Source organism: Anser brachyrhynchus (genome assembly GCF_964034855.1).
Source record: "Anser brachyrhynchus genome assembly, chromosome: 26".
Lineage (NCBI taxonomy): Eukaryota > Metazoa > Chordata > Aves > Anseriformes > Anatidae > Anser > Anser brachyrhynchus.
In genome coordinates this window covers 1861859-1887206 of record NC_137719.1, presented here as the reverse complement: position 1 = coordinate 1887206, position 25348 = coordinate 1861859, and the positions used below count along the sequence as shown (strand labels likewise).

The 25348-nt window shown below is 44.4% G+C and overlaps 1 protein-coding gene across 10 annotated transcripts in view; it reads left to right on the top strand.

Annotated features, from left to right (window-relative positions):
- AAK1 (AP2 associated kinase 1) overlaps positions 1-24390 on the top strand; it is a 90073-nt gene extending 65683 nt beyond the window's left edge. For 3 of the 10 annotated variants that reach the window (XM_080568534.1, XM_080568532.1, XM_080568536.1), the window contains 5 exons: positions 2063-2164; positions 3796-3897; positions 4682-4792; positions 8272-8376; positions 18152-24390. In XM_080568534.1, the coding sequence (XP_080424660.1) occupies positions 2063-2164; positions 3796-3897; positions 4682-4792; positions 8272-8376; positions 18152-19305 (1574 nt within the window). In that variant the 3' untranslated portion in view covers positions 19306-24390. Of the gene's footprint in view, positions 1-2062; positions 2165-3795; positions 3898-4681; positions 4793-8271; positions 8377-9886; positions 16992-18151 lie in introns of those variants that run through there. The other 7 variants (XM_080568539.1, XM_080568540.1, XM_080568541.1 and 4 more) reach the window with 6 other exon arrangements.
- The last annotated feature ends 958 nt before the right edge of the window (positions 24391-25348 follow it).

Sequence of the window (25348 nt, the reverse complement as noted above, 5' to 3'; positions counted from 1 at the left end):
TGAGGTGTTGAAGCGTGTCCAAAGAAGTGCAATAAAGCTGGTAAAGGGTCTGGAACACAAGTCCATTGAGGAGCGTCTGAGGGAAGTGGGGAAGAAGAGGCTCAGGGGAGACCTTATTGCTCTCTCCAGGTACCTGAAAGGAAGCTGTGGGGAGCTGGGGGTTGGCCTCTTCTCGCAGATAACTAGTGATAGGACTAGAGGGAATGACCTCAAGTTGTGCCAGGGGAGGTTTAGGTTGGAAATTAGGAGACATTTTTTCTCAGAGAGAGCAGTCGGGCATTGGAACGGGTTGCCCAGGGAAGTGGTGGAGTCACCGTCCCTGGGGGTGTTCAAGGAAAGGTTGGACCTGGCGCTTAGGGACATGGTTTAGTGGGTGACAGTGGTGGTAGGGTGATGGTTGGACCAGATGATCTTGGAGGTCTTTTCCAACCTTAATGATTCCATGATTCTGTGACAAGCCAGGATGCTGTTGGCCTTCTTAGTCACCCTAGCACGCTGCTGGCTTATATTCGGCCGGCTATCAACCAGTACCCCCAGGTCCCTTTCCACTGGGAAGCTTTCCAGCCACTCTTCCCCAGCCTGTAGCTTTGCATGGTGTTGTTGTTCCCGAAGTGCAGGACCTAGCAGTTAACTTTGTTGAACCTCGTAGTATTGGCCTCTGCCCATTGGTCCAGCCTATCCAGATCCTCAAAACATAAATATAGATGTAAAAATGTTTTAAAGGCGTAGCTGTGGCATATGATAGCTTGTTCTAATGTTAGATTATAAATGTAGTCATTTTAACAAGTTGAAGTGACCAGATTTGTCCATATGGAGCAAGTTTTATCAGTGCTGCTCTACTGAAGGTGATTAGTTCTAACAAATTCTGAAAATATCCCTCATCTTCTTGTTTGGTGAGAAAACCTTTGTAAAAGCTAAATAATTAAGCTCAGTATTGAAAACCTGGTTACTTTGATTGCAAAGTCACTCATCCACCAGATTAATAATTGAGATTAATTTTTTTTACACATGCAATCTAAATTTCTTTGCATGATGGATAATGGAAACCATGGGAGTCATGTAGCTGACAATGACATACCTGATTTTGAAACCTGATATTTGAAATAAGTAATTGGTAACTAGACAGCTCTTTAACCTGAGGGCAGGTTCTGATGCCTGGTACTGTAGTGTCTCAGTGTTTTCTGATTTTGCTTGAGCTCTTAAAGTGCTTAAGTATTTCATTTTTGAGAAAATTAATAGGAGTTGTAAACCTAGCTCTAGGTTCTGATCATCTGTCCCTCTTCTCATTAGATGAAGACTAACACAAATGAAGAGCTCCCGAGTACATGAGGGTGAGAAGGAATAGGGTTTTTTATTAGGTTTTCAGGGGGTCATGTTAAACCGTTGTGCTTCACATAGAAGTGAAGGAACTGTATGCTATTTTACAGTGGCTTCTTAGGGAGAGCAGTGCATAGTGGTTGTGGATGTCCTCACAGAACCACAGAATTGTAGGGGTTAGAAGGGACCTCCAGAGATCATCGGGTCCAACCCCCCTGCCAAAGCAGGTTCCCTAGAGCAGGTTGCCCAGGTAGGCATCCAGATGGGCCTTGAATATCTCCAGAGAAGAGGACTCCACAACCTCCCTGGGCAGCCTGTTCCAGTGCTCTGTCATCCTCACCGTGAAGAAGTTCTTTTGCATGTTGGTGCAGAACTTCCTGTGATCCATTTTTTGGCCATTGCCCCTTGTCCTGTCCCCACAAACCACTGAAAAGAAGTTGGCCAAATCCCTCTGTCTCCCACACTTAAGGTATTTAAGTGTGTCTAGATTGTCTAGTGTATCTCAGCTGTCTAGATGACCATAGCCAGCTGGTGAATAGCGGACCCTGTCTTGAAATTATTTGATCTTTAGTGAAAATATGTTCTTTAGGGAATAGTGTTATTTGCACACAAGATTATGCAGATATTTTTCAGGAGCTGACTTAGTAGGTGATAAGCCACTGAACTGAGTACCAAATTAATGTTTTTGTTGTTGTTGTTGTTTTTTTTTCTTTGCATTCCTTCCTCCTTTTCCTGCTTAACCCAGAAAAACTGATTGAGGGGCTCAAATCTCCTGAGACTGCGCTTCTGCTCCCTGATATCCTGCCTCTCGCTGACCCCTTCGGTAGCACGTCAGATGCTGTGAATGGTAACAATAAACTCAGGGTACCTCCTTCCCTTTGTCTGACACGGCATGCCTTGTCCTGCATGATAACTCTGCGTGTTTACCCTGTTGGGCTTTGAAAACAGCTGCTGATGTTGGCAAAATGTGGTAGGCAGCTACAGATTATACAGAGACAAATCTGCCTTATTTGGGAAACTGTGAGAATCACGATAGTAAGGCATGGTTGGGCTTTGTGTATTCTTCTGGTCATAGGTAGAAGAGAGTTAATTGTTGACTGAAGAAGATGCAAAAAAATAATCTCTCCAATTCTTCTAAAGACTGTGTGTATGACTGTGGTCTGGGCACTCAGCCTGTCTGTCATCGGCCCTCAGCAGGAGGAGGAAGTGAGCGTTTGCTCTGGGGCATATTGTGAGAATAAACGTGCTGGGCTGTGATGAGCCCAAATGCAACAGGCTCCAAGGCAGTGTGAAGGTTTCAGTGTTGTAGAACCATATTTTGACCCGCTTGCCAAATGTACTAAAAACTAATGATTGCAGACTGCGGTAACTTGCAATCAGCTGCTCTTTTGGTTTTGGGTCCAAGCCAGGGTTTCTTGGCTGGCTGGCTGCAACCTTGTAGCTTTGAATGCAAAGGTAGGAAATGAGTCACCTAACTGTAAGACGTTTCTTCCTCTTGTAGTTCCTGGCAGTTGTCTGAATACTCTTAGATAAAGATCCTACGAGTCACGAAGAGACTGACTGCTACGCAAACAAAAGTATTCATGGATCTCTCTTGCGTTGGTCAGCTAGACCATTTCTGATCCTAGCACTTGAATGCATCCTTGTTCTTCAATTTCACTTCTTGGCTCGTTACCTTAATTTTGGTCCTTGAGGAAGAGACCCAGACAAGCATTATACCTGGCTGTTGTGACTGTGTTGACAGCCATCCTGTCTGTCCCCCTTCCCTTTAAGGATTATATAAAAACAAATCTTTCGGTCCAGCCTGTGTAAGCATCTCCATCCATAATGGATGCCAGTGTTCGACAATACTAGGGACCAGTGTTTTCAGTAAGATGTTAAGTTCTAAAAATATATCACCTCTCACTGGGGACTACAAACTTTGCTTTGCTGAGCACTGCAAAATGAAAAAAAGATCTCACAGTCTTGGCTTTTTACAAGCTTAGCTGGGAACATGCTAAGGGCTTCACAGTGGGTTTGTTAATGATCTGTTACCTCTATTGCAAGGAGACTCCTCAAAGGTCAGTGGGTTTTTTTTGTTTGGTTGTTTGGTGGTGTGTTTGTTTGTTTTTTCCTGGAAAAGGTCCTTGCAAAAGCCTGCGGTTATTTGCCCAGCTCCAGGCCCTGTGCTTAGCTGCAGGGCAGGCATTAGTAGCCTTCAATTTCAGCCTTTGGATATTTCAAATTGCACACACACACACCAAAACAAAACAGAAAAGCTCAAAGCCAACAAACACTAGTGTCATAATCTTTTCTCACGGTTAAATTGCTATCAGTCTAACTTCAGCATCTCACTGCCAATGTAACTGACAGGTGTCAATGAGATCAGTGAGTCACTAAAGGGTTCAGACAACTGCCTTCTTAGTTCTAACTTCTGTGGTGTCTTGCAAACTAACCTCTGGATTCTCCTCTGCTCTGGCATTTTGCACATTTGGAAAGGAAAACCTGACGTAGCTGTTGAGAGTCTCATACCGGGCCTCGAGGCTCCATTGCCCCAACGCCTTGTGTCGCAGACTGAGTCGGTTGCTTCCAACAGAACAGGTTGGTGAGGTGGGAGGGTCTGTGGCAGCGCATGGGTGCATTGCACTGGGATGGGCTGTGTAACCTTGCTATAAAAAATCAGAGTATCTGCATGGACATAAGCATCTCTTCTCTCGCTGCTTTCCCCACCAGTGTAAACTGCACTTGCTGGTGTGTTTTTATAAGTGGGTGCTGCACGGTTCCTTAAAAGTCAAAGCTGTTCGTTGTTTGAATGGTACAGTATTCCTTCAGCCCACTATTACAAATCTGTAGGTGCCAGAGTAATGCCGTGATGAATATTTTGAAATCTGGAGCACTTGCAGATCTCCGTTTGTTCTGTAATGGTAATGAGCCAGTCATGTTCCTTTCTAATTATGAAGGTGTTGATCTGGCATCTTCTGCTGCAGATGTACTTGACATCTTTTCAGAGGTCTGCTGTGAAACAGCCAGTGTACTTAGTTTTGCCAGGGAGTCCCTGCAACTCTTTCCCCTCCATCCCCCCTATCTAATTTTATGTATTGCTTGTATGGGATTTCACTGTTGTATACTCTACTTCAGAGGGCAGTTAGCACCAGCGAAACTGTGTTATATATTGATAAAGGTGTTGGAAATCCCTCTGCCCTCACTGCAGAGAAGTGAGAAATATTTTTCACTACAAAAAAGGACAGTTTTTTTGCTGGCTTTGCATCAATGCTCTCTTTGTGCACTAAGCGGACGGGAACAGGAATGTGCGAATATGAGCTTAACGGTGTTTGTGTCCTGTTTAATGCTACCTTGCGGCCTTGGGATGTTAACCTGGATTCAGACTCTCTCACTGGGGAAGACTCTCTGCTTGACTGTTCTCTGCTTTCTAACCCTGCTGCTGACCTCTTGGATGAGTTTGCTCCTGTAGCTTTCACGGCTCAACCTCACAAAGGTAAACTGTCCCTCCTATCTCTAATGCCTAATCAATCCCAGAAGTCGGTCTTCTGACATGAAGTGAAGCTAATACCAGTTTACACAAGCAGATGCTATGCTCCATGTCTAGTGGTGTTTTTTTTTTCTCCCCCCCCCCCCCCCCCCCCCGGCCATTGCTTTGTTTTTTTCCCAAGCTAGTGAAACTTGTAATGGGAATTGAAGCACTAAGGGGAAAATACAGGTTAATGTATTCAGCCTGATTGTAAATAAAGACAGGTGATACCTTCCACAAGACAGAATGACATAGTGAGCGTAAAGGACAGGTAGATTTTTGTATGCAACCCTTCTTCAGGATGGTGCGTGAATGCGCTCTTGTTTTGCCTTTTGCACATATGATGTAAGACTTGCTTTTATGCTGTATTATTGAGTCTGGAAGGGAGCCTGATAATGATCTATACTGGTGTCACATGTTTCTGAACGTTGTTTTTTTTGTCTGTCGACATTCATGTCTGTAGCATGTGACTGAGCTCTTTCAGATCTGGAGGCTGATTTCATTTTCAGAGGTTATCAGGAGAAGGCTCTTGAGTCAAACTGCAGCAAAAATGAATGAGAGTCTAAGTACAATATCCAATTGAAAAGTGGAATAGTTTTACAGTAACACAAAACAGCAGAGCTGCAAAGAAGTAGACCATGTGTGATAATTCCTAAGAGTTGCAGATCCGCCCTTTATTATTTGAGCTTGAGGGGAATTATGAAAATACAGTGCAGTGGTCTGAGTTCTGTTCTCTGTTCCACTAAAAATCAAGAACGGAGGACCCTGGGAAACTGGATCCTGAATCAGATGACTTTTTTTTTCCAGGCTGCAGAGCATCCAGCTAAAATTTGGGCCTTCTCATGCACTGTAGCTGGAGTAGTGGCAGTGGAATAGTTTGAAGAGCTATCAGCTGACGTGTGACTTTCACGGTGAATTCTTTTGGCTCTGTTCTGGCACATTCCTGCTATGGGCTAAGGCAGTTGTGAACAGTGCCTCCCTTGAGGACAAGGCAAATGTTAGCAGATGATTTGTATAAGCCAAGCTTGCAGTGAATATTGGGTAGTACACCTCCACCTGAGTGGGAGGGAGGACCAGGACTTTTGTACTATTTATTGCCATGTAAAGACAGGCTCAGAGGCTTGAATGCTAACCATTTGGTGCCCCTTGACAGTGGGTTTTGCTTAGTTCGTTTGGTAAGTATCCCTATAGCAACAGAAAATGATCTGTCCTCAGAGGAATTGCTGTAAAACAGTCTGCAATCAATTTTTACACTTGATGGCACTTCAAAATGAGACTGTTTTTCATAGAGCTTTTGGGTTTAAACAAGCAGTTGTTCTAATTGCTCTTTGCTATAATGCACTTTCGTGCCACTTTATTTTGAGTAAATGGCTTGAAATATATGTCAAGCAATTATTACTCCATGTCTGGAACATAGCAAAGCCAAAACATTGTTGGTGTGACTTAATGAGAAAACAAATTAACGGACTTCTGCATGACTTCTCCCCGGCTGCCCTGCTGTTCCCTCTGGAATGAGAAAGGCTCGCATTTGACAGGGACAGTGAGATTTTAATTAGCAGGAGTAGGGGCAGGGGGAGAGGGAAGGGAGCAAAATATAAATATACTCTTCCAAAATTAATTTGTGACTTCTCTTCAAACACTGCTTTTATAGCTCTGGATGTGGCCATTAAGTATACATCTGTCCCATTCTTTTTTTGGTTTGTTTATCCAGTCCCGGCTTTGGTGTTGTAAAGCACCTATGAGCCAGATAGTGATATCCATAGGTGTAATCAGCCCATGGAACTGCAGTGCTGCAAGTTCTCAGTGGGACCAAGAGGACAAGAAAAAGCAGCTGTGTTTTGAACATGGCTTAGTGCTTCAGCCAAGGCATAGCATCCTTTCCTTTGTGCTTTACTAGGCTGTGTTGCGCTTTGTGGCTGCTGAGTTTTTGTTCGGCTTTCAGGATTTCTTAACCCGTGTTTGCTGAACACAGCGCTAAGCTGCATGTGTGTGAGAGAAAAGAGTTTTTTTTTCCAGTTATAGTGATGTATAGTTATTAAGGCAAGCTCAAATGCTTTTGTGAATAGCTACTTCTTCCAAGGAGTTCTGCCCAAACTGGGACACTCGCCAGCCTTTCCCTCTCCTCAGGAAAGATAGTCCCCAACTGAGCTGTGCTCCTTGACTAGCTTCTTGTACAGCAAACTCAGGGGGTATGAGCAATTGTAATTATAAATGAAGTCAAATGGAAATAGGATGCTTTCAGAGGCTCCCAGCAATGTTGAGAGGAAACACAAATAACTCCAGAGACATTGATGACAGGATGAGACTTTCTGTCAAGACCAAATGTATTTGGTTTTGATGCTTTTCAGCCTAGTCTTCCATAAAACTTGGTGTTTGTTTGTTTGTTTTTAGTTTATCTTTTTTTTTTTCCTGAATCTGATCTTCCAGAGGACAAGGTATTTTCACAAGCTGGTTCTTGCATCATCTTACCCAAAACCTATTAGTGTATCTGTCAGCTTTAGGTAAAGAGCTTTTATTTTTGATCCAAGCCTAACAGGAATGTTACCGTTCCTTGGAAAACATCGACTTTTACATGTCCTTGCTATGCTTTCTGACATATTTCATGTAGTATTTGAGAACCAGATTTTGGAAGGTATTTTAGATGTCTAAAGTAAGTAGTAGTGATGCACGGTTAGAGTGTGAAAGTCCCTAAAGGTATGTAATTGCTTGATAAGGCAGATAAATGTTTGAGCTACTGTGGAAGTAGTTGAAAGTGCCTCCCACCAAGTGTCTAATTCCTGTTGACATGGTTTAAAATCAATGGAATTATGTGCCAGAACTGCTCTAGTTGCCTTTAATATCTCTCTGTGTGTTTAGTTATATCTTGGACACCTTGGAAATCTGCCTTTATATTGCATTTTCTGTTTTATCGCTGTGGGTAAAAATAGCTCAGGGGTTTCATCCACTGTAGATGGCTGGAATTTCTTCTGCATTTTTCCCAGCCCTTTTCTTCTCCCTGTACATGAGAGCTGGTAACTGGAGAGACAGATTGCTCTGTCAAACTGCGCTAATATCTGATGGCGCCTGGATGATGACTTAGAATACCTTCAGTCCTCATCAGTTTATGCCCTAGGCTTTCACCACATCATTGAGCTCTGCCACTTGTTAAGCCCTCAGATTGACCAAACTTTATTTTGGTTCTTGTCACTTGGCTTGCCTTTTGATTTGGGTTTTGGTTGTGGTTTTTTTTCTTTTTTTTCCCCCTCTACTTTGGTATTTAATTGCTTCTTTTATTTCTTACCTTCTTTACTAAAGGCTTACTGACTTTATTTCACCTTTTAAATGAAACTCCTTCTTCTAAACTCTGTCTCTGAAAACATTAAGATGTTCTAACACTTTTTGGCAATTTTAACCAGCTTTCTCTGCTATCTTTGCTTCTTTACCTCTGTTTCTCCTTTACACTGCAGAAGATACTAACCTGATAGCAGGCTTTGATGCTCCTGAGGGCTCTGAAAAAGTGACAGAAGATGAGTTTGACCCAATTCCAGTGTTGATATCCAAAAATTCACAAGGTAAGCCAGGATTTGGGTGTGGAAAAGGGAAGGAGAAAAGAAACAACGAACATATATTAGTTCTGGGGTAGTGGTACTACAGTACATGTGAAGTAATGCAAATCATAAATTGTAAGATATTATTGTTGTAGTGTTTAGTGAGCTCAGTCTTTCTCTGGTTTATATTGGCCCTGCAGTGTCTCTAGATTTTCTGTTTATGAGAAGGTTGCATGTCCAAAGAGATAGAATAGACATGCAAGCATCTTTAGGTCCCATGAAGTAATTTCTACCAGTCTGCCAGGCAGGGTACACTAATAGCTCTATGCCTAAAGTACAGTAGCAAATTCTTATTCTCTGGGGTTCTTATTTACTGTTTAAGCCAATGGAAGGAGGTCCTTTGACTTTTAAGTGAACTTGACATGAGGTACAAGAAAGGGAGGTGATAATAATCATTTATAACTCTGAGACTCCTGCCAGAAGCGAGTATTTTTATTTCTGACTAATGATTTTCAAAGGTGCTTGTGGGAACTGTGTGAGAAGCCTGGTAGGTGGTACCCACCTCCTTTGAACAGCTTTGAGTGTTTTTCACCTTTAGGACACAGACTGGAAAGTTTCTCCTTTTACAGTATTCCTGTCACCTGCATCACATTAATGTCGTCTTTGCAAACAATTTCAGCCTTATGCAAGGTTGAGTCTAAGGAGCAGTACTGTTTCCCTAAAACAAATGATACTGCTGAATTTTATAGCTCTTGTAGACAGGATTTTTCAGTATGGCCAATCAAATGGATCTTCTCTGTGTAGTCAAGCCATCAAAGGGCTTTGATTACAGCTTTTAGTATGCTAGCATAGGCCTAAAAATGTATTACAGAGCTCCCTTTATCTGGTTTTGGTTTTTAGTTTGGTAGAACTTTTTTGACTTCCCTAACTACCATTTTCATTTACAGCATGAGCATACTGTACACCTGCTCTGCATCTAATGCTAGCTTCCAAAAACTGGTGCTTATCAGAAAAAGTTCTGTGATACTAAACTCTGCTCCTGCAGAGAAAGGAGATTTCTACCAAAGTTGGGCCAAGATAGGCTACTTTGAATAAAGAGCAGCATCTCTCTCTTGAGAAAGCTCAACTCTCCCTACAGTGGATGGAAACTCAAAGATGCTTTTAAAACAGCAACTAATTTTTAACGTGTTAAACTTTGAACAGTCCTTTCCATTGGTTGTGGGAGTACTTAAAATTGTTTTATAGATCCTTTAGTAAGGACTGATTCTGCAGCTTGGATGTAGAGATTTCTGTTGGCACAGAAGCTGCTGCGATGTTTTTCCATGCGAGTCTAGCAAGCTGGGTTTGGAGGGGAGGGAGAGGGTGGAAGAGCGAGCAAAGGGAATGTTGCTGTCATGATGCAAGTAACGAGAAGAGCTTGAGCAGGTTTTCTGTTTTGCTTTGACTTTTTTTCTTGCTTGCTCTTGAACATCTGAAACTGTCGTGTGTGTGTGTGTCCTGTTCAATACTGAATTCCTATCTCTCACACTTTCAGGTGGGCATTCTAGAAACAACAGTGGAAGCTCTGAGTCCAGTCTTCCCAACATAGCCAGGTCTTTACTGCTGGTGGATCAGCTCATAGACCTGTAGCAGTGACACAGTAGCAGACGCAGTTTCTGTAACGTACCTAATCCTCCGTTTTCATTTCCAGAGGAGTTACCTTCAGTTGTGGTTCTTTTGTTTTTTGTTCTTTTCCTTAATTAAAAGAAAAACAAATCTGCCAACAGGAGACAGTCACCCACCTTTCTCCCTGTCTTCCCATGCCCCACAAAAGATTCTGTCTCAGTTCTCCAGGTAGTCCTCTCTAAAGCTGGTGAAAACCTGCTGTGGTTCCTTCTGCACCTGTTTCTGCTAGCCCATGTCTAAAGAGAGCACCGTCATTAGCCACCCTGCTGAGATGTACACATAGCGTCATGGAAAGCCTAACTGTAAATGATTTAGATAATCATAGCTGATGTACGATCCCTGCATACAACAGACTCCTTTCTCCATATAGTAGCGTGTAAACAACTGTTTCAATCTTTTGAGTTTGTGTTTCTGGGTTTGTTTCTTGTTTTGTTCCTAATTTTCTGATGAATGGGCAGGAGGAAGGGGATGAGTGAAACTGGTAGGGACGTCCCTCTCCTGCAGAATACAGGTTAGGAGAGCTGATGTTTCTAAATTGCCAGTGTATGCTTCAGAGGAGGAAAAAGCACTGAATTCTCCTGAAGTAGTCATGCCTAGTACCTCTGGTGATGGTGCATATGAAGAGAGTTTTCTGGACTGCCCCCAGCTAATTGTTCGCTGTTTAACAATCCTGCTTATGAATGAACTGTGCTTCCGTGGGATGGGGGTGGGGGGGAGCTCAAAAAAAAAAAAAAAAAGGCCACCAGATTGTTAATGCTGCAAAAATGACCCTAAGTGAAATATAACAAGATTTTGAACCAAATATGTGTGAGTATGGCTGTGATTAGCTTTTTGTTGACCTTTTTTAGGCTGAAAAGGGCATTGTGGCAGCAGCAGATGCATTTTCTGTGACTATTTCTGTGTTTGACTGGAAAAAAAAATCCCCCCCCAACCTACTGTAAATTGTGTACGAAACAAATTGTCCTACAGTTGTCTGTCTTCTTCAATCCTGGTTTTAGTCAAGCATCTGGTATCTGTTCTGGGTTCCCTGTTTTCTCTTGTAACTGCATATAGTGCAAACCAGTTAAGTATGGAACCTTTTTCTTTCAGTAGATAAAGATTACTGTGGACTTTATTCCACTCTTCAGTCTTTGTGGATCAAGCATGCACTTGGTTCAGGTGGTTTGAAATAAGTGCTGCTACAATTTGATGGGTTTTACCTTTTCTTTTTCCCTTTACATGCTTAGTTTGTCAGCTAGCTGGATACGCTAAACTTGTTTTCATTGGTTTATGGTCATGAAGTCCGGAATTTCTATCTTGTATTTGAAAGCTCTTTCTGAACAGAAGGACTCTTCCTCTGTAGTGGAATAATTAATAGCTTACACTGCTAACCTTGTGTATGTGTATGTAGCTGTATTAGTAAAAGTGCAGTTTCCCATGTGCGAAAGTATGAACGACTGAAATATGTATGTACTGACCTCGCTAAGACGGAAAGAAATCAAAGTTCATGACTACTCCTTTCCTATCTCCAGTCTCTCCACTATTCCCCCACCCCAACGCTTAGGTTAACAAATTCTGTAAATAGAATTACCATCAATCGTGTCTGCTCTACATTACTCTTCTTTTAAAACCTACACTTAATAATAAAAGTATTGCTTAAGTGTGTTGTATCATTACATGTGTATACTGCACTTTCCAAGAGAAGCTTTACATGAGAACTATGGAAATGACCTTAGTAAAATTGTGGATAGAACTTTATTATTTTTTTGTTTTATATTCCTAAAGCACAGGCAAGCTGGACTGGAAACATGAAGACGCTATAGATAGAAAGCTATTGTATAGTCAGATACTGAGAATATATGAAAAGAGAATGGATTTTAAAAAGTAACCATCTACTGTATATTAGAAACAAAGATTTCTGTGAATTAAAGTACTTTTAAAGAATGTTTAAGATTTTAAATGGCACTTGTTCAAGGGTTCTGGAAAAATTATAAATGCACTGGGTTGTTAATAATGCTATTAAATAAGCAGATGTGAATGTTCATTTTATTGCTTTTTCAAGTAGCCATTCATGGATCTGGGTGGGAAACGCAATACAATGGAAGCATACATTTTTAGAGATGTCTGTTACCTAGACGTGCTTCATCAGAGAAGACTCTCCGCTTACTTGCTAAGTGAATGAAAAATGCAAGGAATGTGAAATGGGTGGATACGTGGGGTTAATTTGAAGCTCTCCAAAAAATGTGATTGTCCTAGAGGCAGTAGGTTAGTATTTGTGTGCTGCTCAGAAGTTGAGGAGTTTGTGTGAAAGCTGCTATTGTGAAGGAACAAATTGAACTTTCAGCCGGTGTCCACATGGAAGAAGTCTGGTACCCAGCGTTCCTGAAATTGTGTCAGAATGGTTCTCATACAGCTATGGTTGCAACCTCGTTTGAAGCCATGAGAGGTGTTTCCTGTCTCCTTTTAAGGGTCAGATGTTGTTAAGTAACATAATATATACATGCAGACAGCAAACTTGCAGCAGAGTGATTTTCCTCCCTGCCTGGTATGTGCTGTTTATATATGCCAGGATTACAGAGGAGCACTTTTGCCCTAGTAGGCTTGAGCTTGTATTGTTTTGGGCATTGATTGTTTTGATGTATCCTGGTACTTCAGATGCAACCACGGTACACAAAGCAACTTTGTTTCAACTCAAGGCTGTGCTCTGGTTGCAAGAATAAATTCTGCTTTTGGGGTGGTGAGGTGTTAAAAGCAATAGCTGGAACTTAGATGTCAGTTCTTGCTGACTCTGAGTGGTCTTGAGTCTCAAACTGCCCCGCCTTTCAAACTCTTCCCCAGTTATTTAACTGGATTAGGACAAGTGTGTCACCCACAATTCAGAGATCAGCAAATTCGTGTTATGTCTGATGATCCACTGTCAGCTGCAGCCGTCCCATAGCCAGGTGGCTATGGCTTCCTGAATTCTGGCTGTCCAAGTCTTCACTGGGTTCCTTGGAACTTGGTCAAGTATGGGGTTACTGAAGGATTGGCACGTGCCGCAGGAGCTGTGTGACCTGAAAACTTGGGCATGCTGGCAAAGGCTGAGAGATGTGTGGAAAACCTGTGGCATGGGTGGCTTTGTGGCAGATCTGCATCTAAAAATTGTTTTTAGAGGGACACTTTTCTTAAGAGCATGATGATGTCTATATTCCTGTTTGGAAGATCTCAAGAGGTCCTGTCCCCAGTGTATTCTTCAGTCTGAAACCTCACAGGGTATTGCCTCATGTGACTTTCCAAAACCACCTTATCTGAAAAGTGTTTTGTTTTTTTTTTTTTAAATTATGTTATTAAAATGGAAGCTCAAATGTGATCCAGGCCAAAGACAGTTGAGCAAGTTTCAGGGGTACTGAAGCAAATGCAAGAAATGGAGCGTATAGGCCTCTGACTACAGAAAATGTCATCGAGCAGCGTGCTGCATGAGCGTTTGAAGTGTGAACATGCACATGCACGTGTCTGTATAAAATAAGTTAATCTTCTTGTTGGCCAATACAGTTTGTGGTTCAATAACTTGTATAGGTACCAGTCAGAGCTGGTAGGACCTGGCACAGGTGTGGGGGAAGAGTGAATGTACCATGGGGGAGTGCTCCAACGCATGAGGCTTATCAGTCCACTCAGCTACCAGTAGTCGGGTGAGAATTTCCCCTGTGACTCCTTTGAGATGTGGGCACTGCACATTAACTACAGCAGGAAATACGGACTTGGGAGGTGGGGGCAGATGGGGAGGGAGTGGTGGGTTGATTTTAGTGGTGTAGTAGACTTCTGTACCCAAGGGAAGTTCTGCTCTGGGGAGAGCTGTGCCTACGCACAGGAATGCAGACTCCATGCACGGTACCAAACCTCCTCGTTGCTCCTTGGGTGGGCTGCTTTGCTGGGTGGGTGTAAGGACATCAGTGATCTGCAAGGCTTGTGCCGTCCACAGGAGGGAGTTTAACCTCTAAAAACTCATCTGCATCTTAAAAATGACTTGAATATGTAATGCTTGGCTTGTACAAAGGAGGGTGAAAACCCAACAGCTGCTGTTAGTTTCCAGTTGGTTGGTCTAGTTCATGAACTGATGGAATAGCGTGTGCAGTTTGTGCCTTCAACACCTGCTCTATCTCATTTTGCACAGTGCAAACGACTGTGCAAGTGTGCCAAAACTAGAGCATTAAATTCCTCATCTTCTGGAAATTAAGCACCCTGAAGATGGTCCCGCTATGCAGTGACTTGGGGCAAAACCATTTTGCTGCCTGAATTGGCCAGCGACACGGGAAGGGGGATGCCGACCTTCAGTGTCCTGCTTTGATGTCTGCTAACTGAAAGCCCTGTGTGGGGTGGCCCTGTGGTGATGTTCAGTGACGATGCATCTAGAAATTGGAATATGCGGAAAAGAACCACCGTTTCAAGAATGGAGGAATGAGAAGTCTTTTCACCCTTTTAAAATGCCAAACCAGTAATCTTGCTTACTAGTAACTGATGATTTTTAGCTGCCTGTTAATGTGTTGAGACCTTCCTGACTTCAGCTAGATAAAATGAGGAGAGCTGGTCAAGAAGCAGCTTTAGACCCCAGAATGCCTCAGTATTCCTCTGATGTGTTCCTGTTTTGGGTTCTGATCCAGAAATGAGATAATCTCGGTGACTGCTCTGCTTCCTTGCAGGCCCTGTAAAAGGGAGAGTAATTCCCATCAGTTATTTCAGTACCTTGCCACGTCTGTGTGGTGTTTTCTATGAAAGACAGGACCCCTGTATGTCAGTGCTGTATCTCAAGGGTAAACAGTGTCTGCAGGTTGTTACCTGCATGTAAAATTACAACCCTTTTTTTGTGGTGTTTTGCAAGCAGTGGTAATCTGGAAGCCGGAGCTGCTCTGTGGCCCCCACCTCAAAAGGCAGGGTGTGTTCCTGGTGCACTGAGCCAGAGGCGCTTTTATTACTTAAATTCTCCCTTAGTAACAAAAACTTCCTTAGAAAGGGAGCCTGAGTATAATTGAGGATTTTATTTATTTATTTATTCATTCATTCAGATAATTGCTTTGTATCTGACCCTGGAATAAAAGCAATTACATACAGATGTTCAGGGGTAGAAAGAAACGTCATCTGTAAGCACGAGCTTCTGTAAAGACTTCATGGAGTAAAGTATGTGCTATAAAACTGAAGCCTTAATTGATGAAATAAGGGCTGCTTCCCAGCAAAGTACCTTGCGGATCCCGGGAGTCCTGGGGAGGAGGGGACAAAAGATGCGGCTGCTGCCCAGTGACAGCGTCCGGCGTGGCGCAGGAGGCCGTCAGCAATCACTGCCTCTGCAGGAGCTGCGTCCCTTTAGCACGAGGGGTTGTGGGTGCTGTGTGGGTTGGTTCCAGCAGCCATCTGCCTGTATTGTTCCAGGCCTCTTGCAGAGCGTGCCTGTGGTGCGAATGGGAGCCCAGTTGTTGCAGAGAAGGGCCAGAGCTTCAACCAGAAAAGCACTTTATGAAATTTATGAGATTTGCCCTTTACAGTCATACTGTTAACGCCTCGTGGGGCAACCCTTTCTCTCCTTTGCTGTAACACCAAACAAAACTGCCAAACCTTTTAATGTGGAGCAGCCCCTCAAGTGCTTTGTTCTCGATCATCTGTGATCGCAGACCTGCGCACCCATCCATCGGTGCTGGCCGACGTAAATTCTGTCATCCTAAAGGCTGTGCTCTGCGAGCCTCCAAGAGTTCAGCTGCACAGGCTGTAGCTATGGCTGCTTATGGGAATCCCCTGACTTTTTCTTGTCTAAATGTCGGGTTAGCACTAACAAAGGGTTTATGTTTTGTGTTTTTTTTGTCTGATTGGACATTTTTGTGCCTGAGCATAGCTCAGGCCTTTTAACATACAAGATTATTGACTGCAAGAGGTCTAAGCCGTGGTCTGGTCAGTCACGCACCCAGCTGCAGTGAAATGCTCCATGATGTTGTCTTCTCCGTAGTGATGCTGCCGTAGCTCCTCCTGAGACTGTAACTTTGCCTTTTGCTTCTCTTGGTGAAGCAAAATGAAGGAAAGCGAGAACATGGACATGGGGGGAAGCTGCCTGAGATGAGTTACCTTGAGGTGGTGTCCGGAAACCAGGTCTGCCTTCTTCAGTGTCAGAAAAATGCAATGTCAGGGTGTAGATGGTGCTCCTCTCCATCAGTAAGTTGCACAGCTTCTCTGGTAACCTACTAGATTTTAACATTGCTGTACCAATTTTCATTGGTTTTAAATTACCATGTACCCTAGTCTCTTTGTTGTGTTGTCTAGCAACTTCAAGTGAAACCAGCTCCTAATTGAAGGCCAGAACGAGTTCCTACTTAAACATCACTTCATTTTTTCCCCAGAGTAATTTGTAACTCCTGTACTAGCCTTAGCAAAGGAAAAAATTGCTTCAAAAAAAGAAAAAAAAAAAAAAAAAAAAACCTCTCCACCAACTGGGGCTTATATCCTGTCAGCCTTTCTCTTAACTCTGTCCCAAATGTCATCACTTGCATGAACACAGATACAACTCAGGCACGTAACTCTTTAAAAAGAAAATTCTTCAAATGACTTGTTTGTGCTGTTCTTGTGAAAACTGAATTGGTTTGCGTTGGCATAATACTCACTATGATAAATGCGTTTTTGCTTTTCCTGTTTTCCTCTGTGTTCTATCTCAATGAGGACTGGGTAATTCAGAGGTGTTTGCGCGGTATGGCAACTGGTCTTGGTCTGCTTCCACGTGTATTCTCGGAATCTCACAATAATACCTGGTAAAATACATAACCAGCCTCCTGGAAGAAAACACAACCATGCACACATCATTCCTGTAATCTAACAGATTAGTATCTAAGGTTAAATCATTGCTGACAACATGGGTTTCAGGAAAGATAGATAGTATTTTTGTAGAGCAACATAAAGTGTTCACATATCTACACTGTCTTTATTTAGCAGTGTAATGTATTGCAGTGAATAGTTTCCCAATAAATAACAATTTTGATGCCTAATGAATGAGTACTGTCTTTAATTAAGAAATGGCTGAGAATGGGTTAACTTGCGTACGTCTACAGACTGTCAAGAAAAAGTGCCTTGCAGCCTGTGATGGCTGTGTAAGTTCAAACCATTAATCTGGGCAGAGTTTGGACATGGTAAAGCTATTTTGTCACCACAGGGGTGGTTGGATAGTACCTTGCTTGTCCATCGGTCAGTGGACACCAAACCACCTTGCCCCCCACGCCACCCCACCCGTTCTTCCTGCAATTCGTACTGCTTAGTTCTCATGTGCCTTTTTCCTATCCTTTTGCTAACATGAGTCCAATGACATACTCCTAACCTGCCAATAGTTCTCTGAAGGTAAGATATCTTCTGTTCTGTCTGTTGTGAGTCGTAAGGCAAAACCAACCCAATCTTGGGCTCTTGTAACTGGAAAAGAGCAGTTCTGCGAGCCTCACCCTGCATTGCCCTGTTAAACCAATGCAAAAGCAAGCCAGATTGCTATAGTTATGTTAGACACTTCATTTGAAATCATGGTATGGATTGTTTAAAATCACTTGTCTTGCAGTGGTTTAAAATAACGCTGCTATAGTTACCAGAATTCATTAAAAGCTACAGGCTGACATTTAGCAGATTGTAAGGCATCCCTGCGTATTTTACATGCCCGAGTGTGATTCCATGTATCTGTGGGATGGCTCACAGAAAGAGAGGCTATGCCAAGCCATACATCTGTTTATAGGGCACTCCTGAGGCGATAAGCAACAGTGCAGAATAAAATGACAAGAACAGTTTACTGAAGCTTCACCCCAGGCAGCAGGGCTACAAAGTGCAAACCTCTCTGATGGTCATGGTTGTGGGTGGCACAGAAACCTCTGTGAGTGGTGCTGAGTGTGCCCATTCGTCTGTCAAACATCATCCATCTCCTGAAAACTTATACTTGTGGTGTCCCTGAGTCGTGAGACTGTGCTGAGTTGTGTCAGCTTGCGTGCAGTAAATACCCTCCCTGGCATTTTTACTTTCTTTTATTTGCCCTCCCTCTCCGTCTCATTTTCCATGTGTGGTGGTGGTTTAAATCTGAACTTCATGACATTGCTTGTGTAATAAGAACTTACATTCGTTCTTATGACTGAAGAGATATAGGTTGTTGAGTAACACTTTTCTTTTGCATTTTTAGGTGTGCAGAGGGATCCAGCCCTATTTCCAGTTGTAGCTCTTGATCTCTGTAAAGGACCTTCTGGCAGTGATGGACTTGCTTTGTACAAAGGTCAGTCTGAGATGCTAGAGGTGAAAACCCAGCACAACTCAGAGGCAGACTACTTAGCAAGAGATGGTCCTTCAAGCAACAGCTCCTTCTACAGCAGTGAAGGAGAGGGGACAGACCATGAAGGAGATATTTTGGATTGTAGTGGGTCCAGGCCTTTACTGATGGATTCAGAAGAGGAGGAAGAAACCTGCAAGCTGGGCCCAGGGTTCCTGCAAGCTGGGCCCAGGGAAAGACGGGAGGCTTCCAAAGATGCCCACTCCCAATCTTCCCAGGTCAGAGCAGGGGAGATGCCATTCCCTGCCTTCCAGTCGCACTCTGGGGAGGTTTTTAATGAACCAGATGTTTTTGCCACGGCTCCTTTCCGAAGCTCGAGAAAAGTGCCTGATGAGGTGGATGTCTTTACCAAAGCTCCTTTCATCTCCAAGGGCAATATGGCTCACAGACATCCAGAAGAAGCAGATGTGTTTCTGAGAGCCCCTTTCACAAAAAAGAAAAGCATGGAAGAGTTGACTTCTCATAGCGTGCCTAAGGAACAGTTCACACCTCCTGTTTTCGTAAGTCAAGCAGGCGATGTCCAACACAGAGCCAGCCCTCTGTTCCAAAGCCTGGATACAGCATTTCGTGGGTCCACGGCCTCGGCAAGACCTCAGTATCCCTCTGCAGGCTTTACTCAGCCGACCAATCTTCCTCCTTCTTCTGTAAGAGCGATGGAGGCCCAGGAGAACATCGCTTCTAAAGGTGTGCAGCCCGACCACAGCAGCATGCCCAGTGAGAGGAACCAAGGACAGGTGCTTCCACAAGAAGCCATCCTGGGCTCCATGGTTAACAAGCCTTTCCGTCCACAATCCTTGTCGAAATACTCCCGTCACTACAGTCCAGAAGATGGGCAAGGTCTTGAAGTCAAACCCATAGCTGCTTACAAAGTGGTTTCTCAGACCAACAGACAGGCAATAGCAGGATCTGTCTCTGTTGCCCCTCTGTCTTCCAGGACTACGGAACTGCCCGACGGGGATCCTTTTGCTTCAGCACCCTTTCCTTCCAAAGCAGGAAAGCAAAAGCCTTAATCTGCTGTGAGCTGGGAGGTGTGCTTCCTGTAGAACACCTCTCTCGGGACCTCTTAGTTGAATTGAATGACATAGCAATATATATATATTATTATTATTTGGTCAGAACTCTATTTGCAGTGATACATAGTTGAACCATTTTAAGTTATGTTAGCTAATCTGAATGCCTGGCTCTCAGGATCTTCATATCCTTTTCAATTGCTTCTTACCTTCCTCCTCTCACTGCCTTCCACGCCACCCTCAGTTATTTTTAGATGCTTTTCCAAAACAGTAATATTCCATACTTTCTGGCTGGGGAAAGGCGTTATAAGATGAATTAGAAGGCTTATTCATTACAGAGCAAGTCAAGCGGGACTGGCTCATGCTCTGGCAAAGAAGTGATTTCGCACGTTGAAGGGTTATTGGGACTCCATTCCCAGCAGCGGGGGTTTCTGGAGGACAACAAGGTGACATGTTCTGCTGCTGGTAGCACTGGCAAGCTTGGCAGCTGAGGCTCCAGGGTCATTCTCTCACGTACAGTGCGTGTTTGTGGGTTTTTATGCACAATACGCAATGCCTAGCACCAGGTCTATGCAGTGCAGAGGTGAGCAGAACCGTGGCAGTGCGCGTGCAGCACCTCTTAGCTCGCTGCCATGTGCAGAGCGCAGTGTGTCAGCGCCCGGAGCAGTCGGTAGGAGGACTCGGTGACTTCCACTGCTTGTCTTTCAGACGCTCGAGAATTGAAACTTCAGCGTAGCAATCTGTCAGGCTGCTACCACTGCTGTTACTAGGAAAATCAAAAGATCAAGCAAAACTTTGACATGCATGTATCTTGTCTGGTTTATGCCAAAGCGTAGGACCCAGAAATTTGCTGTTGTTGTTGTGAAGGAGAGAGCCGTGCATTATTACAGTATTAAAAATATGCCTGATGGAAAAGTTTATTATGGAAACAACCTGACAGATGTCCTGATCTGCATACCTCATTTGGTGTAATTCTGCATTGGGTGCAATCCGGTTAGACTGATATATGCTAGCAGAGAACTTGACTCTAGATTCATCAGTTCTGCCTTTTGTATTCTTATCAATCAAGATGAACCCAAACAAAATCTACTCAGTCTTCTCTGGTAACATTTGCCCTACTTCAGAAATCTTGTGCTTCCTACCGTATTCCCAAAGAGAAAGACATCTTCTTCCTGTTTGTTCTGCCATTGACGTAGTGAATCCCAATATAGTGTTTGGTGGGAAAATAGTCTGGAAGGTTTACTCCAGCTGTTTGTCACCTGCTGGCCGCTAGGCAGAAATAAAGTAGACTTTGCTCCCCTCTCTTCACAATAATACGAGGCAGAGATAAGAGTGAAACCTCCTGCCTTTGTTTCTGCAAAGTGCCTGTTGCATTGCTTGTCTTGGTCCTGCTATTTCTGGCCAGTGGCAGCTATGTATTTGTAAGTGTTGTCTGGTTTCAAAGCATGCAGGTGCAGGGCTCTTTAGGCTCGCAGTCACTCATGCCTCTGTAGTGCAGTGGTCCTCCGTCCTAACAGGTGCTGATGCTGCAGAAGGTCTCCCAAGAACAATCTCCAGTTGTTTTGTTTGCAAGGGCTTCCCCATTGACTCCAGGAGTTTCTGCCAAGCCCCTCAAAAGCCTTGCAGTGACCATTTCCCAAGTGAATTTGATCCTTATCCTGTAAGCTGGAGCCTTGCGCAAAGGATAAAGGACAGATTTTGCCTTTGGGGCTCTCTCACAAGTGGCTTTGAGCTTTTGTGGGGGAGTTGTTGGAGCTGGTTGCTGAGGTAGGTTGCTGTGGTCAGGACCTGCTGCGAATGGAGGAGGTTTCTGTCCTGCCCTCTTACCGATGTGCTTGTACTCAGAAGATTCGGGACTACTGTCCCACTAGGGGAGGGAAGGGCTGATGTATCTCCTTGTAATGTGCTGGAGTCACACCAGTGAAAGCTGCTGCAGCCAAATTCAGTCTAGTTTTTTGGGGAAAAAAAAAACAGACACCACCTCCATCCATAGCTTTGACTAATGTCCAGATAATAAACATCAAAGGAACTCAGCGAGCTTGTTACAGATGCACATGAAGACTTCTCAAACAAAACAGAGCAGTGCACGTGAACGGGAACACAATTCAGGTCTCTGCTGAATTTTCAGCCCTGCAGTAAGGGGAGGGTGGATGGAAAAGTCCGGAGCACCAGGAGATGACAAGCAAAGCATGTGCAGATAGGAGTTACCGACTGCTCTGCGTTCCCCATCCCCTCCCCAGTCTCAGTTCCCTTCCAAAACCTGCAGTTGCAAGCGATAAGCCAAATGTTACTGCAGGGAGCACTCAGCATTGGGTTTGCCTGGAAGACAGAGAGAGAAAGTGGAACTGAGGTGTTGAAAGCCCTGCGGAGGGGAGGGACAGCTCTCGGAGGCATGGAGGCTGTGTGCAGCTGGACCTCCTGCCCTGCTCTGCTGCATAGCACCGGTGTGCTGCTGCTGCAGGTGTGTTCTTCCCGTGCTCCTCACCGCCTCTGGGAGATAAAGTGCTGCAAAGAAATTTCTGGGTTTCCCTTAAGACCTTCAGTGAAGCCAAAGCTGTAGTTCATTGCATTTTGTTGTCGTTGAGTTTTCTGTTCAAATACATACCCGAGAGTGATTGACCGTGCAGGTTGTTGCTGGATTGGATCAGTGAGAGATGCCAAGGAGGACCGTGATATCAAACTGTGAAATGCAGGGGATACCAAGAAGGCTAAGCATGAGGGTGTAGATTTGTTTCAGCACACGGCTGTGCCGTGGCTGTGCATGTGGCCAGCAGGCTGAATTTGGCCTTAATCTGTTAAATTCACTTGGGAAGCCATCGGAAGGACGGTCAGGGCTTGGCGGTGTAGGGATGGATCTGTGCACTCAGGATATGCTTTGCTGGAGTAAGCAGGTACCACATATAAATAAGATGTGGGCTCAAGGTATTACCTCTGCTAACTGGATTCATGTTCTCCTTACTTTCTTTCTTTTTTTTTTACTTGAAAAGTGGCTTTTGGATAATTCTGTGAAACTTTTTACAATGCCACATCCAGGTCTCACATAACAAAAAAAAAACAACACACGTGTGCTCACATCAGTGAGGCGGAGGTGAGCCCTGTATCGTTCAGACCTCGCTGTCCTGCGCTGCCAGCCATGGGAGGACGGGGAGCACGCAGAGGTGCAGCTGGGTGCGAGGGCTCACCGGCAGCACGGGCTCCCGTTGGGTCAGGCTGAATTTCCAGCTAGCATTTTGGCAGCTTATGTTCCTCAAGCACTTTATGCAGAGCAAGCTAACCATGCCCCAGAAACTAATGATCCTGCCAGCATGCATCTAGTGCTTAAATGGTTTAAAAATATGTGGGGGGTGATGGGGGGAGAGCTTGTTTGAATCTCTGTGTGTGAGCTATGAAGGAATGGGACTTCGGGTTGCAGTCAGAAAATTGAATTTCAATACCAGTTAGTCTGATACCATTCTAGTTTCCAGCCTGTATTCCTCCTAATCCTGCATGGCCAGTACTGCAGCTTCAGCATGATGTATTGTAAGTGGAAATTTCATTTCCTTATTTTATGAAGCTACAGTTTCTAATGCTCATGGAGTAATAGTGCCTATAGCTTGCTTTGCCACCTAGCTGATGTTAATGCAGTAAGACTGGTATGGCCTCAATTCAGCATTTTAAAGTCAATTTTCTGAACAGAACCACTGGTTTCACCTTTTTTAAAGCTGTAGTAAATTCTGCCAGCTGCCCTGGGTCTCCTAGGAGACCTCATGGCCAGAGGGACGCAGTTACCACTTCAGTCCTGTGACAATCTTAGACATGGTTCTTATCCATTGCCAACTTAACTTGAATGCACTTAGAAACATAGCGCTTCAAAGCAAGTAAGCAGAGTTTCTGCATGAAAAAAAAAAGGGGGGGGGGAGAAAAAAAGAAAAGAAAAGGCAACAGGCTTTGCTCTCTGTGTCTCCTTGCTGAAACATTTGCACAAGTGCACATACTGGGACCAGCCGCCCCAGGGTTCGCCTGCTGCAGCCTGCTGCAGTATTTTTGGGACTTCTCCCCATCTCTCATCTCAGCACTAGTCATGTGTGGCGTTCAGTTTACAATCTTAGTCTCTTGAAGCCAGCACACACTCAATCCGTACTGCACGGTATGCATGCAGCACGTCGGTGATGTTAAGCTCGTGACAGCAAACCCGCGTGAGCAATCATGATGCGCGCTGCCTGGAGCGCATCTTCAGAGTGACTTAATCAGGCAAGACAGAGCGCGATCTGTTTAATTGCTGAACTCTCAATCACTCCAAAGTGGTAATCGGTTACTTTAACTCAGCTTCCACCAAAGACTCTTGTGTTGGGGAGTTGAATTTTTTTTTTTTTTTTCACGGTGTTAAGGCCTTTCAGTACACCAAAAGACTCCAAAGCATTTTTAGAGCAGGTATCTTGACAGTGAAATCTTGTTCCAGTCTTTGAAATGCATTCCTGAAACCTGATCAGCTCTGTTAGAGTTTCCAAAAATAAGCCCCGGCCTGTAGTTTCCGTTGTGCATAGGGTGAAGGTTGTCACACACGGCTAGAAAAGCCCCCCTGAGAAGTGGGAAGGATGGTGGTGACCCGGCAATCTGCTGGTCCCCTATCCTGACCCTACTCTCTCTTCCGCAGCAAGGGAGAGTGAGCTGCTTGCGAGCACAGGGAGGGCAGGGGGCTTTCTGTGTCTCTGTGGTCGGGGCTGGGAGCTTGATGCAGGAAAACACTAGGGGTTGCAACTGGTTGAGCATCTCCGCACACCACATCCAGCAGTGAAAGCAACTCCTACTGTCAGTGGAGGAGCATTGTCTCCGCGTGGAGCGGAAAGCTGGAGCTGCAGGTGTTCGTGGCCTCTGCTGACTGTGATGAGCAATCTCTGTGATTTATGTTGCAAGAGCAGTGTTCTGCTTGAACCACGTTGTTATTAAAGTGATTCGTAGCGGTCTTGGAAATACCTCTGACTTGCAGATTGGTGGAGTTGAGTGTTGCACTCTAGGTGTGATCGTCTGTTTCTGGTAATCACTATGAAGAAATGTTCAAGTTGTAAACTTATGTACATTCTATTAAAACTGTACCTGATTACAATACCTTGTCTCTCCTGTGCCTTCTTCTCCTCCCTCCGTGCAAAATATTTTTGCTAGATACAAAGACTTATTTTTAATGAGTTCTTCCTGCTAAGGTACTGAACTCTGTCCTGGCTCTACTATTTTATTCGGCAGTTGCAAAGTCAAACTGATCTTTTAAGCTGAGGATATTCCAGCTTAATGGGGGCCTTCATGGCCAGGGCAACGCTGTGGTGGCACAGAGCTGTCGAGCCCCCTGCAGACACAGGAGCTGCTGCAAGGGAGGATGCGCAACGAACCCATGCCCAAAGAGGACGCGCTGCACACGAGTGGAGGGGTCGGTGAGCCGTGGCTGACGTGCTGCACGGGTCGTCCCGAGCTGCACGTGTGTGCTGTGGGAGGTGTGGGGGGGCTGGAAATGGGTTTTGGCAAAGCACAGGGAAAGCGTGCTTGCTGTGAGCTCTGCAGCGTGCCAAGGCACAGTGAATCCAGCCAATGCAGCAAGGAATCGCTGAAATGAAGAGCTGAAAGTTTGTTCAAGGAACGTTGGTGGGACTTTAGGTTGTATTACTTAATTGTAATGGAATAAGCAGGCATAGTTGGCCTAATGTAAGTGGCTTTCTGGTCCAAAACTGGCAGGAATATAATTGCAGCCACACAAACTGGCATCTGTTTTTCTGAAAGTGCAAAAGTCTCCTTCCTCCCAAGGGAAACTCTTCTTCCTCTCCTTCCTTAGGCAACAGCCCTGGGGTCCACAGTGGCTGCAATCTGCAAAATCAAGAGCTTCCCACCCCAAAAATCACGCGATCAAACCAAGTACACGACCTCTAACTTCTGCAGGCCCCATCTCAGGAAGGGCATTCAGAAGCGGGCTGGATTCACAATTTCTTGTAACGTCGAAAAAGAAAGGCGTTTTGTGTGTCATGGGCTTCCTCGCCGCGGGCTGGGAGTGACACCCGGCCTGCTCCGTGCTTCCAAAAAC